The sequence below is a fragment of the Lynx canadensis genome, chromosome F2 (assembly GCF_007474595.2).
Source record: "Lynx canadensis isolate LIC74 chromosome F2, mLynCan4.pri.v2, whole genome shotgun sequence".
In the NCBI taxonomy this organism is placed as follows: Eukaryota; Metazoa; Chordata; class Mammalia; order Carnivora; family Felidae; genus Lynx; species Lynx canadensis.
The window spans coordinates 19,712,138-19,729,076 of NC_044320.2; the positions used below are offsets into that span (position 1 = coordinate 19,712,138).

General features: G+C 36.8%; 1 protein-coding gene across 5 annotated transcripts in view; it reads left to right on the top strand.

Moving 5' to 3' along the window:
- TAF2 (TATA-box binding protein associated factor 2) overlaps window positions 1–16,008 on the top strand; it is a 102,850-nt gene extending 86,842 nt beyond the window's left edge. For 4 of the 5 annotated variants that reach the window (XM_030304577.1, XM_030304581.1, XM_030304579.1 and 1 more), the window contains 4 exons: window positions 573–728; window positions 1,211–1,316; window positions 4,457–4,579; window positions 14,578–16,008. In XM_030304577.1, the coding sequence (XP_030160437.1) occupies window positions 573–728; window positions 1,211–1,316; window positions 4,457–4,579; window positions 14,578–14,840 (648 nt within the window). In that variant the 3' untranslated portion in view covers window positions 14,841–16,008. The remainder of the gene's footprint in view (window positions 1–572; window positions 729–1,210; window positions 1,317–4,456; window positions 4,580–14,577) is intronic. The other variant, XM_030304578.1, reaches the window with a different exon arrangement.
- Window positions 16,009–16,939: the final 931 nt, after the last annotated feature.

Below are 16,939 nucleotides of genomic sequence, written 5' to 3' on the forward strand. Positions count from 1 at the left end.
CCAGATTACTTGCCTGGCAATTCCCTACTGGTGTTTTGACACTTGAAAACTGAGATTCTCTTTATGCAAGTTAGTAATAATCATTTTAAATTACTTATTCACCTGGATTTTCTGGAATATAATCGTACTTATTTGTTGTAAATTTAAAATGTATCCTAGATTTTGGGTTATGAAGAAGTAAGATAGACCTTTCCATAGGAAAAAAGGGTCTCATTAAAGTGCTTTCTCAGATCGGAGTATTTATAAATCTGTATAAACGAATAGGTTTCTAATTCTTGCCCATATATGTTAATTTATTCACATTCATTCTTGGAGTCTTCAGGAAAAGAGAAAATGACACCAAAAGATACATTCTTTTGGGAAAACTCTTCAAGTTTACTTATATACCTCCCATCTCCCCCAAAAAAGACCAGCTGACAGGAAAAGGTGAAGTTTATTTTAAGCCCACTGCTGATAAATTTTAGGCACTGGGCGTGCTCTAATCTGCATGGTTGCTGTAGCTATTAGTGTTCAGCTATAATATGAGCTACTTGTCTTCAGAAATCTAATTTTGATCTTGAATATTGCCGCAGGAAGATGATCACCTTGCCAAGGAAGCATCATGTAATATGTCAGCTCATCAGCAGGGAGTGAAGAGGAAGGCTGATACACCACTGGGGTCCCCACTAGAACCTGGTCAAATACTGGAGAAGAATGAGGATAGCAGTAAAGTCAAACTCAAAATCAGAGTAAGAAATACAGGTTAAACCTGTATTAATAGTGTAGGATATTCACCTTCTTGTAAATCTTTTTGAATACTTCCAATGGTTTTTCCTTAGCAGGAACAGATGGGGCAGACTGAATCATAAAGAAATCCAAATGTCCGTTTAAGACCTTCCATCTGATCATTTAACTTGTATTATCACATATTTCTTCTCTGTTTGGGGGAGGAACTATGTGTATATGATCTGCCTTGGCTCACTACCTCTTCCCACAACATAAGAGTAGATTTTAGTTGCTATTTCATTTCCAGTAATATCCAGTCAGCTTCTTTAAGAGGCTGGACCATGTAATCTTTTCTTATTCTTAATTCTTTCTGAGAAAAAGACTACTTTTCCTTTTAAGATGTGGGGGTATATTCTGTGGCCTCTCTGCTACCTTTTCCTAAGAGCTAAGATCCAAATGTAAAGTGATGTAACGGTTCTTTTTCTCCTTTGTGTATGTGTTGTAGTTTTCAAATTCTCAAGATGAGGAGGAAATTGATATGGACACTGTTCACGATAGCCAGGCGTTTATTTCCCATCATTTGAACATGCTTGAAAGGCCATCAACTCCAGGTGAGATCAGTGCATAGCATCCGCAGGCTCATGAAGAGAGCTCATGCGGTACTGCTCTTCTAAGTGCGGTATTGCTTTATTTACAGGTGAACATTTGAAAGTAGCTAGTACAAAATACTGGTTGTAGCAGATTATAATGCATATCAGCAAAGGAATACATTTTTAAAAAGGGTTTTGTTTTTTTTAATTCTGTTTTATTTTGGTCCTTAAATTTTGGGCATACTTCTGGATTTGTTTTTTTAAAAATCCATTCATCAGATTCCTTCCAGTGGCTTTAATTTTTTTGTGTGTTTCCTTTTTTTTTCTTTTTTTGTAGTAGGCTTGACCTCAAACTAAAATACTAGATCTATTTTCTATTTATTTATTTATTTATTTATTTATTTATTTATTTATTTATTTTAATGTTTATTTATTTTTGAGAGAGACAGAGACGGGATGCGAGTGGGTTAGGGGCAGAGAGAGAGGGAGACACAGAATCCGAAGCAGGCTTCAGGCTCCGAGCTGTCAGCACAGAGCCCGACACGGGGCTCGAACTCACGAGCTGTGAGATCATGACCTGAGCCGAAGTCGGACGCTCAACTGACTGAGCCACCCAGGCACCCCTCTATTTTCTTTTTAATAACGTAACCATAATTTTAAACTTTGACTGAAGTTAATGCCTCCCATAACACTGCTACTTTCTCTTTTTTGTGTGCCCATTTCACGTAATATTGTAGAAGTCTTAGACTTTTTTTGCATGCATCTCCCAAACATCATAATGTTTTCTTTTGAAAATAGTACCTGAGGCGGTATTGAGTTGATGTACTATAATTTATCTTATTTTGGGGGTTGTTTCAGGGTTTTTGTTTTTGTTTTTTTTAATGGGTGATTCTGCACTGAATACCTTCATACAGAAGCTTTTGTTTCTTTTTTGTTAAATTATATTCTTTAATTTCCCAAAATATTTTATTGGTGAAAAGAGTAATTTTAACTGTATTATGAGGTACTTCTTCAGAAGGTGTTCACGGCTCTTGATTCATTTTGTTATAATGCTTTTTGAAGAGCTAATACCTAGTTTATGTCAGCATTTTTTAATATTCAGGGATAAAGCATTGATGTAACTTGCATGTAAGTTGCAAAGCATAGTAATAAAACAAATATCTGTGAACCTGCTCTCCACCTTAACCTGTATGATAGACTCCATGCCGTGGTCATTCCCTTTATGCCTCTCCCCTGATTCTGTCCACCTGCCTTTGCACCACAAGTAAATATGGTCTTGAATTTTCTTTTACTTCTTTTAACCATTCTATTACTTTTCTTTATAGTGTACCACATAGATATAGGATTTCCTTATACTTGTTTTTTTAATTTTATGAAAATGGTATGATATGACTTACGTTTTTTAGTCAGCATTATGCTTCTAAAATGTATCCACGTTGATACATAATATATAATTTAGTAATTTTCACTTATTTCATTTTTTATGCATAATTGTTTTATTGCCATCAATATAACAACTTAAAAGATATTTATTAATTATAAATGATAAATCAAGTGTACTTTTTTTTTAATGTTTACTTTTTTGAGAGAGAGAGCACAAGTAGAAGAGGAGCAAAGAGAGAGGGAGAGTGAGGGTTCAGAGTGAGCTTTTCGCTGGCAGCAGTGAGCCAGATTCGAGGCTCAGACTCACAAACTGTGTGAGATCATAACCTGAGCCACAGTTGACTGAGCCACCCAGGCACCCCAATCAAGTACTTTTTAAAATTTTACCTTTTTTCTTAGAGCCCGCAAACATGAGAGGGGAGAGGGGCTAAGGGAGAAAGAGGATCTTAAACAGGCTCCACTCTCAGTGTGGAGTCCAACATAGGGCTCGATCCTATGACCCTCGGATCATGACCTGAGCTGAAATCAAGAGTCAGACACTCAACCAAATGAGCCACCCAGGCGCCCCTAATTTTTACTTTTTTTAAGTAATCTCTGTGCCCAACGTGGAGCTCAAACTCATGATCCCAAGATCGTCACATGCTCTACTAACTGAGCCAGCCAGGCACCCCTCAAGTTTACTATATAATGCATTTTTTATTGGGAATGTAACTATTTTTTTTCTGGGTGCTCTTCCTGTTTTCATTGGCAAAAAAAAAAAAAAGGGAGTATTTATTTATATCCCTTACTGGTTGTCTTTTATAATCTTTACATTTGAGTAATGTTTTTCGTTTTCTTTTTTTTTCTTTTAAGCATGTTACATCTGTGCAAAGTCCTCCTTACCCACCTCGGTCTGCTTTTTATTAAATTTTAGTTTTGAGACCTAAATTATTTTTCACTGTCTAGTAAACTAGTAGAAGCTAGTAAAATTTGAGAACTGGCTTCAGATAGAATATGAGCCTAAGATTCATTTGAACGTTGACAGGTCATGAACTCTTTGGCTTTTCTAATTCTCAGAGATCTTAACAATTACTCATCTATTCTATCTATTTTATAGATGAGTGAACTTAAGAGAGAGATATTAAATGACTTGCCCTAAATGACACTCTCCAGTAATAACCAACTCAGGGCTAGACCAGCTGATCATAGAACTTTGCCATGTGACAAGTGAAGGAATTGAGACACAGTGAGATAAATATCTCACCTAGATTATGTATCTAATTTGTTGATAATTTGGAATCAGGACCTAGGTATCCTGATAACTGCTACAATGCTGTTCACATTATATACACCATTACAACATTTCCTGTTTAAAATGTCTTCTTACTGTAAGCCCTAAATTATTTTGATGTATTTGTTGAGTAAGTATTACAATGGAATTTATTAGCAAATTTTCAGGGGGAGCAGGGAAAATTTACTATATGTAAAATTCCATATACATACTATAAAATACGGTTTCTGCCTCAAATGTAGAAGCCAGATTATGTATTTAGCAGACCAGTCACACTTTCCTGCCTTTCTTGAACATGTATTGTTCTTAGATTTAAACATATAGGAACCATGATAAAGGATTAAAATCAAATGAGATTTTTAATAGTTGGTAGTATTCTTTTTATTATTACAATTCTATTGTTGAACTGTTTCTGGTTTTAAGGTTAACTTATGAAAAAACGTCAGGCTTTTTTCTTCTTTTGGTAAACCAAGAAATAAATTCCTCTTTTCCCTCTTTGGCATTTTAGGGCTTTCTAAATATCGTCCAGCTAGCTCCCGATCTGCTTTAGTACCCCAACACTCATCAGGCTGTGATGGCACACCTCCCACGAAACCCCAGTGGAGCATGGAACTTACACGGAAGGGAACAGGTGAAATTATTATTAATATTTTATTGTTATTATTTTACTCAAGGACAAATCTACAAACTTTATAAAGTTTTATCAACTTAAAAAAATACATGAAAAATACAGATCTAAGGACTTGCTTTTCTTGCAACATGTTGACTTTGTATTATCTAACATAAAGAATATTTTAAATTAGACTTTTTACTATTTGAAAATAATGCACTCCTATTACATAAAATTTGGAAATGAGATGAGTAGGAAGGAGGGGGAAAAATCATCCCTCATAAGCATTTAAAAATACCCATTGTTGTTCTGCCTTGCGGTACTTTTTCTTAGAATATTATAACATGAAAAATGCCAACTTCGGTAGAAACCATTAAATCTGTGCCTTCTGTACTTTTATAAAATGCAGATGTCAACCACTGATTTCTCTTTTTCCTCTCCCCCTGAAAGTTTTACAATTGGTCATCCATGGTCAGTCATGAAGACTTGATGCTATACTAGAAAACTAAGATATTCTGTCTTTTAAATTATTAAATACAAATTGGACTTAATTTTATGAAAGGTTATTCAGTTCACATGTGTTTGTTACCTATTCTGATTTACATTGTCTTCTGCTTACTCTGGTTCTCTGGTTCTTCCGTTGCTTTTACAGAAAAAAAAAAAAAAAAAAAAGATTGTAATCTAGATAAGGAATAAGCATTCAAGTACTGTTGAACAAAGATTCAGTCCTGAAGTTTTGAGGGAACAGGGAGTGAAAATGAGATACATAAGCAAAATCATTTTTAAAGAATAGTTTTTCCAAAACTCATTTGTCAGGCTTTAAGATTCCAACAGATGGATCTTGTTTATATAACCCATGTTTTTATGATATAAACAAAAGAGTAACTGTTTATTGATTTGAGGAGCTTAAGGATCAGCTGTGATTAATTCAAACCAAAGCAACATCTCAGAATATTTTGGTATTGAGACCCCAGACTGTTGGTTGCTTCTGTCTCTTTGTGTGCTTTATGCATTTATTGTTAGATTCATACAAAATTTATTTCAGAAGGAAATCAGCTGGAGACTTTATCATTTACTTTGATAAGTGAATTTTGACATTTCTTGGCCCTTGCCAGTTTTGTATTTTCTTGGTTTTGTTTTTGATTTTGGTGTAATTTTGCTTTTATCGTTATACTTATTAAAACTTTACTAGACATGAAAAATTTCCCACATTTTTAAAAACAATAAAGCTCCGGGCATTTCAAACCCCTTGATGCTTCTGCCTGTCCTCCATGCTTTTAATTTTTTTTTTTTTTTCAATGTTTATTGGGACAGAGAGAGACAGAGCATGAATGGGGGAGGGGCAGAGAGAGAGGGAGACACAGAATCGGAAACAGGCTCCAGGCTCTGAGCCATCAGCCCAGAGCCTGACGCGGGGCTCGAACTCACGGACCGCGAGATCGTGACCTGGCTGAAGTCGGACGCTTAACCGACTGCGCCACCCAGGCGCCCCCCTCCATGCTTTTAAAAAATGAAAAACTTCTGTCTGAATCCTAGCAGTCCAATGTATTGCTTGCTGTTCCAGAAAAGAATCTGAATATTTTTGTTTGTTTTTTCTTAAACTAACCGATGTAGAAGCAAATCTTAACACCTTTTTGTGCTTACTAATGTGCACATTTGTATCATAGTTCCATATTGCCTTAAAAAACATATTTTTACCTTTCTTGGAATCTCTATAGTCTTACAGTTCTCATGACATCATGTGGGAAGATTGAGGAGGAGATCTAGGGCTAATGGTGGGGAATAAGAAAGTATTAAAATTTTATCTTTGGTTGCTAGGACCCTTTTACATAATGAGGCAAAATGTATATCAGTATATTATTTGTACTGATCTGTAAAACTTAATTGTGAATATACTTTTTAGTATGCCTTTGTAATTTTCTTTAAATGTATTTATGCTTTTCAACACCCTGTGTCCATTGAGCAAGTCTTAAAATTCAATAATGATATTACTAGAATTTAGAAAACCTTCATTTTACAAGTGGTGTAGTTTTTTAAACAATTCTTTGTACATGTATTTATTTTGTAATTCTAAATATGGTTTTCCCATAGACACATTGTTATATTTGATAGGTAACTTTCCCAGACTAGCCAACATATACCATACAGGAAGGGCAAAAGTATCAACCTAGCCACTGTGTATAACAGTGTTTCTGAGAGGGTGCTTAGAGCTCCATCTTTTGGAATGTTAGGAACACAGCTTCAACCTAACCCAAATAAAGTTGGCAGTAAAACAGGAACCTCCTCTCCTTCCTCTCTTCCTGCCTCCCCCAGAAGGAGCCGGGGTCTCTTGCTGCAGTAGCTAGCCTGGCGTGACGTTTTGAGTGGAGGGCTCAGGAGAGGAAGCATAGAACCAGTGTAAGGGAAGCTGTGACCTCTCTTAGTTCTCTAAGGGATTCTAGATTAGAGTTCATAAATGGGTCTTACTTGGGGCCTTATTCAACACATCCAGCTGAGGCATCTTTTACTTTGTCAGTAGAAGTCTTGCAAAAATGTTTGAAGTAGTTGACTAAAAAGAGATTACACATAAAAATCTGGATTTCCAGCTTCTCTTGAGAAAGAGTTAACTGAGAGGTCCTCTTAGGGAGTGATGTGCTTTCCATTTTGTTGGTTCCATTTGTGTTGCACTTAGTATTGTACTTAAATTACATCATTTATGCTATCTCCTCAAGTCCAAGACTTTTGAGATTGGGACCCCTGCTTCCTTTATTTGAGCTGAGGTGAATTCTGAGATGGCTCCCTTAGAGCCAGCAAACAAGGTGATAATTGAGAACTGGAATGTGTTTCAGATGTCATCTTAGGGGGTAGGGGGATAGAAAAGGGATGGGAGTGTAGGTAGGATAAAGAAGAGGTGGGAACTAAGGTAGCAGGACAGGTCCTGGTTTCCTTGTCGCTCTTTTTCCCTCCAGTTTTCTCTTTCCACGCATATGATAGAAGAATATTTTAGGGGTGATATATAGGTTAAGCCATTTGCGGGTAAGAAAGCAGAAGTGGCAGAGGAATTTTCCTTCTTCCATCATGACCTTTCCCTCTGCTGAGGTGAGGAAGGAATATGGAGCAAGGGCTGTGTAATTCCCATGTCCTCTGCTACTACCGCAGCCCCTGTCCAGCTCTGCAAAGGCCTCATCATGTCTGCCTCCTGACTTGCTCGAGGGCTTCTAGTGATGGAGCACAGAGGAAGAGTGACAGGCATGGAGCAGAGGGAAATCCTTAGTGGTTTTGTGGGGAAGAAAAGGAGTGTTCCTGCTTAGCTTGGGCTGCTGTATTATGTAACACCTTCTTGCAGAAGTCAGAAAAGCACTATTCCAGTGCATGAAGTCTACCCCCTCGCCCCCACAAAAAATCTCGAGAGTCCTAGTTCTTTCTTTTTTTTTTTTTTTTTTCAACGTTTTTATTTTTTTATTTATTTTTGGGACAGAGAGAGACAGAGCATGAACGGGAGAGGGGCAGAGAGAGGGGGAGACACAGAATCGGAAGCAGGCTCCAGGCTCCGAGCCATCAGCCCAGAGCCCGACGCGGGGCTCGAACTCCCGGACCGCGAGATCGTGACCTGGCTGAAGTCGGACGCTTAACCGACTGCGCCACCCAGGCGCCCCAAGAGTCCTAGTTCTTTCTTTTGAAACTCTAATATGAAAAATAGACATTGATATTGTTTTTGCTTAAATTGTAGTGATAAAGTTTTACACTTCATTTTTTACAACGATCTCAAGAATCCAAAGACCAGACTGCACTTTTCCTAATAAAAACTGCAAGTTCTGTGTTAAGTTCATGTAGACACGTAATGTGAATGAATTTAAGAGAATTAGCAGATTATTCACTATTACTAGCACTTTAATCAGATGACTGAAAAGCTTCCACATTAGGCTTATAGTAAGTACCTCTTTCAGTTTATTTTGCATTTGTTAAATTGACTGCAGCTAAAATCCTTATCTGCAGTGCATTTTACTAGATCTCTAGGAACAATTTTATGTTGGGTAGAACAACAAAACAGAACATCTGTTTTGTTCTTTTCATATAACATGAAATAGGAAGATATAATATTCTGAATTATATATATCTCCTTTTTTTGATATGTGTGCTATCATAGACACATGTATTTCAGGTCACTAAATACGAGGGCTTTCTTTAGGTTAAAAATGAGTGGCCCTCACCTTGGGTGGGCCTCAAGTTCCCAGGCATCTTGTAAACCCCTGAAATGATATGTGAAACTATGTGTGTAAATGTGTCATGGGGATGGTAATGTGTGCATTTTTCCCCAGGAGCGATTCCATAGATGATCTCAAGCCAGTGTGAAAGTAAGCTCCTGTGTGTCCCAAATCTGACTGTTAATACAATTCCACATGGGAAGGAAATTGTACTTTTATATCACCTTGGATTATACCTGGGAAAAATGATCTAGGAAAGACAGAGATTAAGCAAACAAAAAAATATGTATTGTGTATAATGAAAACTTAAGAGCTAAAGTTTATTGGTGGTGGTGGTATAGTAACATTAGGTTTTATCAGATGTTCTGTTGTTACTATTCTGGTGAATATTTTTCATACGTGTGTTTGCACATATGCATGACCACATTTGTGCGATAAATTTCTAGAAATGAACATTCTAAATCACAGAATATGGGCATTTAACATTTTCACAGATAGTGCCAAATTGCCTTAACTTCTCCTTTTTTAAAAAACACTTTTTTTGTGGAAAACTGTAAAGGAGTCAGACTAGTATAACAAACCCCCATGTATCCATCACTCAGCTTCTGCAGTGATCAACTCATGGTCGATCTTCTATAATCTGTACTCTTACCCTAATGATTATTTTGAAACAAATCCCACATGTCATCACTTTATTCATAAATAACTTAGTATATATCTCTAAAAGATAAGGACTTTAAAAAATCATAACCACAGTAACATTCTTATACTTAAAAAATTAACAGATATTTTTTGTATTATTAAATACCTAGTCAGTATTTAAATTTCAATTGACTTCTGTCATTATTCTGATATTTACTTTTAATACTTTATTTTTTGAATCAGTGTCCACATAAGGTGTACACATTGTAATTGGCTGATAATGTCCTTTACATCTTTTTAAATTTAAAGTTTTAAGTTTATCTTTTTCTCTCTTTTCTCCCCTTTTACAGTGTATTTTTGTTAAAGGAACCAGGCTTTTGATCTGTAGTTTTCAATTCTTGTGTTTTGCTAATTGTTTACCCATGGTATAATTAACGTGTTTGATAGAGTCTTTATTTGATGTAAATTTATAGTTGGATATAGAAGCTTAATTGGATTTAGATTTACAGATGGTGGTTTATTCTTCCATGTGGAAGCATACAGTGCCTGGTCGACTTTTTTATGATGTTAGCCACTAAGATGTTTAAGGCCCAGATCCATTATTTCATTAAGGCTTGCATGATGGTGATATTCTAATACATTTTCTTTCTTTCTTTCTTTCTTTTTCTTTCTTTCCTTTCCTTTTCTTTCTTTTTTCTTTCTTTCTTTCTTTCTTTCTTTCTTTCTTTCTTTCTTTCTTTCTTTCTTTCTCTTTTCCTTCCTTCCTTCCTTCCTTCCTTCCTTCCTTCCTTCCTTCCTTCCTTCCTTCCTTTTGAAGGAGGGGTGGGGGAGGGAGGGGCAGAGAGAGGGAGAGAGAGAGAATCCTAATCTGTGCTGAGAGCGCAGAGCCCAACACAGGGTTCAAACCCAAGAACTGTGAGATCATGACCTGAGCTGAAATCAAGAGTCAGACACTCAACTGACTGAGCCACCCAGGTACCCCATATCTTTCCATTTTTGTTTATGAGCTCGTTTATTTCTATAAAGCAAAAATCCCCCTCATTTATTATTATCCAGTGGTATGGTATATAGATCATATGAGAAGAGAAAGATAATAGCTTCTCTTTTTATTTAATAATTTTCCAAAAAATGAGTTGGCTAACTATATCCTCCAATGGTGATCTGTTAGTTCCAGTTCATTACAATTATTGTCCTTATCAGTATTCAAATTATCCCATCTTTGGACAGTGAGAAACTCTTAAATTGACTCTTGGGTCTGTTGAGAAGAATTTAACTTCCTTGCTGTCATACCAGATGTTTTAGGTTCGTCTTGTAAATATTCTGCCCAGACCTAAAATCAGCCATTTGTCCTAGGAGCCCTTGTTCCTAACACCCTTATCTTTGGATCTAGCTAATCCATTGTCTTAAGAATAGACTAAATACAAATCAAGAGACATGCAAGATTTATAGTCAGTGTATCTTTAGTGCAAAATATAAGAGATTGGATTTACTTTTGAAGTGGTTGTAAGTATTCCTTGGAAAAGAGTACGCCCAAGTACACTTGGTTGTCCATTTGGCAGTTGCCTCTGCTGAGAAGTACAGTTTCCAATGTAATTATTGGCTTTTCTGCAATCCAAGTAGGTTGGAAGGTATTTAGGATTGGATGATGAAACTTCTCTCAGTGTGGAAGAGGACCTCAGACTCTTAATGCAGACTCTTGGTGCAGACAGCCAGTTGGAAAGCTGTAGAGTCTGTTGTCGTAGACTGATTAAATAATGAGGTAGGATCTGAAGGCATTTTTTCTTGAGACTTTTAAAGTCTCTTATCACTTCTCCTTGTCATCTGGCTCTGTGTCCTGTTAGGTATGGACCCATTTTCCCATATTTATAGAATTGGAAACATAGTCATGTACTTCAATTAAAACCTAAATTAAAATCATATAGTGGCATATTTGGCTGATAATCTAAATCAGATCTCCCTCAAAATTTATCATTTTCTGAATACTATCTGGGTAGCTAGTGATTATGGCAAAAGATACAGATCCCTAAACTTGCTTTTGTATATATATAATCTCTATAATTAGTTTGTGCATTATTGTTAGTGTTATCTTTACCAAAACATTATGAATATAAAAATATGATTTTGTAATAGTCAATACATACATTATTTGAATAATCTGTGAGGACAAGAGCTTTGTCTGACTTGTTCATCTATTCTGAAATACTGGAACAGTGCCTGACACAAAGGAAGTATAGTTTCTGTGCTTTATCCCTCTCCCTTCAAAATTGATGACCTTCAGATTACACTTAGATGGACTAAGCTCACCTGACATCCTGTCTAAAAGGAACGCAACAGTTAAATATTTCTGCTATTCATTCACTCATTTGTTTAGCAAGCTTTGGCAGGCGTGGGGAGGTGAGATGTAGGGGATGTTGGACACTGTGTGACACGCTGGGATACAAAGATTAAAAAGACAGACTCCTTGTTCTCCAGACCCAGACGCTCTGAGTCTGATGGAAGAGACCCAGAGGTAAAAAGAGGTGCTACAGTGTCCTCTCTGCAATGTGCCCTCGGGCACAGACTCTGCAGTCACGTTCTTTGGGTTTGTGGCTCAGACCCGCCGATGTCACCTTGGGCAACTCACTTCAGTTCTCTGTGCCTTAACTTGCTTTATGTATTACGTTGTGGGAACGTGAAAGAACCGATTCTGTTTGGGCAGTTGGGGGAAAACTTCCTAAAGAAATGACATTTGAGCTAAGTTTTAAATTATTAAGAAGTCTAAATTTTTGTTGTTGTTGTTTTCTTTCGTCTACTTTAGGTTACCATTTAAACATTACTTCCTTGGGGAAATTTGCCTCTGATCCCCCCACAGCTAATTTAAGTCTCCCGTTTTGCTACTGGTGTACTCTGTGTTTGTCTTTTTATTACTTGGGTGTACTTATTCAGTTACTTTCCTGTTGGCTAGTGTGTAAACTCCAGGAGGACTGAGATCTGTCCAGGTCATCACTGTTTTCCCCAGTTCCCATGCAGTTCCTGATACTTGTTAAATAAATCTGAGAGTCAGGGAAGTAAGGGAAGTGCATTTCACGCGTAGGGAATAGCATTTATAAATACACAGTTATGAAAGGGCTACCCTAGAGCACATGGAAAGGGATAGTGGAAGATAAGGCTAGAATGGTAAGTTCAAGACAGGTTGTAAAAACTGTCAGTAAAATTAGTGCTGGAACTGATTTTTAGAACGCTTCGGCAGTGATGCCTGTTTTGGTAAGAACCATGGTTTGGGGCTAGTTTGGGTCAAAATTAGTGCGGAGAATTTACTTGAAAAAAAAAACTTGCTTGGAAGTCCATTTTAGTGAAAATTTGGTTTTTTAGCTACTTTGAATAAAACTTACATATTTTTTTAGAAATTGCTGCACTGGAGCCCAAGGAGTTTTTGCTTTTATTCTGTTGGTAGAACCAACTGAGTTGGAGTTTTTTGGTTATTTTTTGTTTGTTTCTTAAGAACCAAAGGAGTTTTAAAGCAGATAATTATGAATAGCTTTGTTTTTAGGAAGATCACTATGCCCCAGGGTTTTCCAACCTGAACACTATTGACATCTTGGTCATGAGAATTTCCTGTCGGAGCTGTCCTGGGCATCCCTCGGCTCTACCGGTGGGATGCTAGTAACACTTCCTCCCCCGACCCTACCTCGGGGTGACAACAAAAGTGTCTCCAGATATTCCCAAATAACCCCCAGGGGCAGAATCACCCCTGGATGAGAACCACTGCTGCGCAGCTGTGTAAAGTGTGGATTTGAGTAGAAGACACGTCAGGCACGAGGAGCAGTTAACAGGAGACTAGTCCTGTAACCCAGATGAGGTGAGGTGGTCTGAATTAATACAGTTGCGGACAGGATGGAGGCAGATGTAGGAGATATTTGTAAGTGAAAACCAATGAGATTTGGTAGCCACCTAGATTTAGAAAGGAGGGTATTTGAGATGATTCTTAGGCTTTTTTTTCTTGGCTGGCAGCATATAAAGTAGTACCATTAGTCTCCAGTAATACAGAGAGAACTCTTTCTCAGGGCACGTCGCAGGGATCACAGCATCTGGAGAAAGCAAGAAATTGTTGTACGCTAGAGTCCGAGAACTACGATTGTCGATTGCTAGACTGATAAAATGTTAGAAATGGAAAGAACCTTCCAAAACGTTTGATCTGTTTTTTAGGTGAGATAAAAAGAAAGAAAATGCGAGCTGAGTGTTAATAGCAGAATCTGTTCAAGAGCACAGGTCTCCTCATTCTCATTCACTTTCTCTCTCTCTCTCTTCTCTCTCTGTCTGTCTCTCTCTCTGTCTTTCTCTTTGTGACACTTCTCTTTTGTCTTTAAGTAGAGATGTTCCCTTTATAGACTCCTGGCTTTTTCTGGGTTTTGTAAGCTGCGTGTACTGAATCTATTTAAAGAGTGCACTTTTGCCCATCCCCAGAAATTACCATCAGGAACTAGAGAAATTTGATTTTTGCTGAGACATCATTATCCCTAACTAGCATAACACGTTTTTGTGTGTATAAGTGGTTCTTGAGGTGGCAAAAACAAAGTACTGCCATTTCACCCCCAAAACCGTAGGGTTGAACTACAGTTAAAGGAGCTACAGTTGAAGGATGAATGTGGGTCTTAACTTACAACACGTGTAATCATTATTGTTGCCTAATAATACTTTAACATTAACGTTGAGAGGATGGTTTGGTAACACACTGGTATATATCATAATTTTTATAAACTGTAAGGAATTAATATTCAGTTTCCTGGCCACAGTGCTGAACACTTATCTGCATGTGACTAATTGAATGCCTTATTTATGTACTTCTCCCATTCCTGATGATTCCTGCGGAAGTGATAAACACTTAAGAGTCCCTTTTTAAAAATTTTTTTTAAACATTTATTTATTATTGAGAGAGAGACAGAGCATGAGCATGGGAAGGGCAGAGAGAGAGGGAGACACAGAATCCAAAACAGACTCCAGGCTCTGAGCTGTCAGCACAGAGCCCGACACGGGGCTCGAACTCACAAACTGTAAGATCATGACCTGAGCCGAAGTTGGACACTTAACCAACTGAGCCCCCCAGGCACCCGAGGAGGAGTCCCTCTTTTCTATAGTGTCCTCAGCTCCCTCTTACTTTCATTTCATTTTCCTTGTGATCATCAGGAATTCATTTGGATGTTTTTAATTTTGAAGGTAAAGAACAGTCACCTTTGGAGATGAGTATGCATCCAGCTGCAACAGCTCCACTCTCAGTGTTTACTAAGGAATCCGCGTCCTCCAAACACAGTGACCACCATCACCACCATCACCATGAACACAAGAAAAAGAAGAAGAAGCACAAACATAAGCATAAGCACAAGCACAAGCATGATAGTAAAGAGAAGGACAAAGAGCCTTTCGCTTTCTCCAGCCCTGCTAGCGGCAGGTCCATTCGTTCTCCTTCTCTTTCAGACTGAGAAGGGGACAGAGGAGACCTTTCCCTCAGTGTCCAGAAGAATATATATAACTAAAGCTTTGTCCTCTGTAAAGAATGATAAAAGGAAGCAGAGAGACAAAAAAATCGTTGCCTTTCTCATTCAGAATCCATGGAAGTTCTAAACATTTGATTTGTGGTTTTTATGCAATTGAGATCTAATTAGAAAAACGTTTTACAGTTCTGAATAAACCATTTCACCCCATTTCCTCCTGAGAACACACACACACCCACACCTCAGACTTCATAAAGGCCCTCGTATCCACTGGCAGTTACCATCCACATTATGGTCTTCGTGTGGACTGCCAAAATCAATTACGTTTTGAAGTCTTTGATGGATGCTTTGGGGCAAAGTTGTGTTTTAAACAGAAGCTACTGCCAGATCTGTGGTGAAACCACTGTTTCCAGTGAAATACTGTATAACACTATTTGGAACTACTGAAAGAGACTGAGGCTTTTCTATAGGAATCTTCTTTATTACATGGTATTTTTTGTGTTAACCATAGAGGCCAAACATCAGAATTTGTGAACAAGAATACATGGTATTTTCTTTTGCCCTAAAATACTGAAATTTTCAAAAGCAGCTCTTTAAAAAAAAATTTTTTTTAATAGCTTTTTTGATAGTGCATTCGGTGATTATGATGTTGGAATTTAATAGAACTATCAAATCCACAGTTCTCAAATCAAGATATTTAAATTATAAGTTCTTTTTTTCATTAAGTGAATATGTTCATATGTAGAATATGTTTGCTAAATGTGGACAGTTTACACACCCAACACATAATCTAAAATTATTTCTATAGAAGACAAAGTCTGATACCTTAAAAAGGTGTTTACATGGTGTTTATTAACTCAGACAAGTCAGCCCTCATGTGAGTATACCAGAAACATTTAGAAATATGAAACATTTTGGTTTCATACTCAAATAGTTTGTACGTTTGTGTGTTTTTATTTCTGAATTTACCATGTGCTTTATTGTTTAAAAATGTTTTTCATACCTGTTCTATTTTTATCATTTCTCTTATCATTAGTTTGACAAAATACTTCTTCCGGAATAGATATTTCAATGGGATCCAATAATGTTGGACTTTTAAATATACTTTTAGTTGCATTTAACTTGTTTAATAAATAACTTTTTAAATTGACCATTCTCCCTTTGTATCTTTTTATCTCTTTTGTTACCTTTCTCCTTGTGTACGTATATAATGTACCTGGCCCCAAAGCTCTCTGCAGGCTTTATAGATAAGGCAGGATTTGAGCTGGCCTTGCTAGGAAGAATGATTATAATAGAGATGGGGAAAGTTATCTCAGTAGAAGAAACGGTGTTTTTTCAAAAGGATGGAGGAAAGCAGATATGTGTTCAGGAGTTGTAAGGCAGTGCAGTTGACCTGGAGTCTTAAGAGCAAAAGGAGTGTGGTCAGATGTCAAAGGGCCTAAATGGCAGTTATTTAAAGATTCCAATTAATTGAGTGTTGCCCAACTGAAATTATTTTTGGAAAATGGAATATTTTACATCATGGTGTGCAGTGATACCATATAGAGAATTCCCAGCTTTGAAAATTGTAAGGATATATTTCAAAGTAATTAGTGTTGTAGGAAGAGGTGACAAATACCAGCCATCTTTATAACCTAAGTACCTCTTGTATATCCAGCATTATGTAGGAACTGTATGTTATGTATGTTATTTCTAAACTGGATATTTATAGTGGATGTTTCTTGGGAGGAACATTTTGTCATGGCAGGCTTTCGGTTACTTAAGTTGATGGTTAGAAGCAGACAATACAGAAATCATTCCTAGTTCTGAACTATGTAATGATACACAAAAACACAGAGTTCTCGTGGAGTCTCATTGTTTAAAAAATTGTTTAATTTTTATTAAACGGTATATACATTGTTTAAAAAAATGATATTTGTAGAAATTTTTAATTTTGGTATAGTTTATCTTTTATGACATTGGTATATACATTGTTTATACCAATTATATACATTGGTATATACATTGGTATATACATTGTTTAAAAAAATGATATTTGTAGAAATTTTTAATTTTGGTATAGTTTATCTTTTATGACAACACATTTT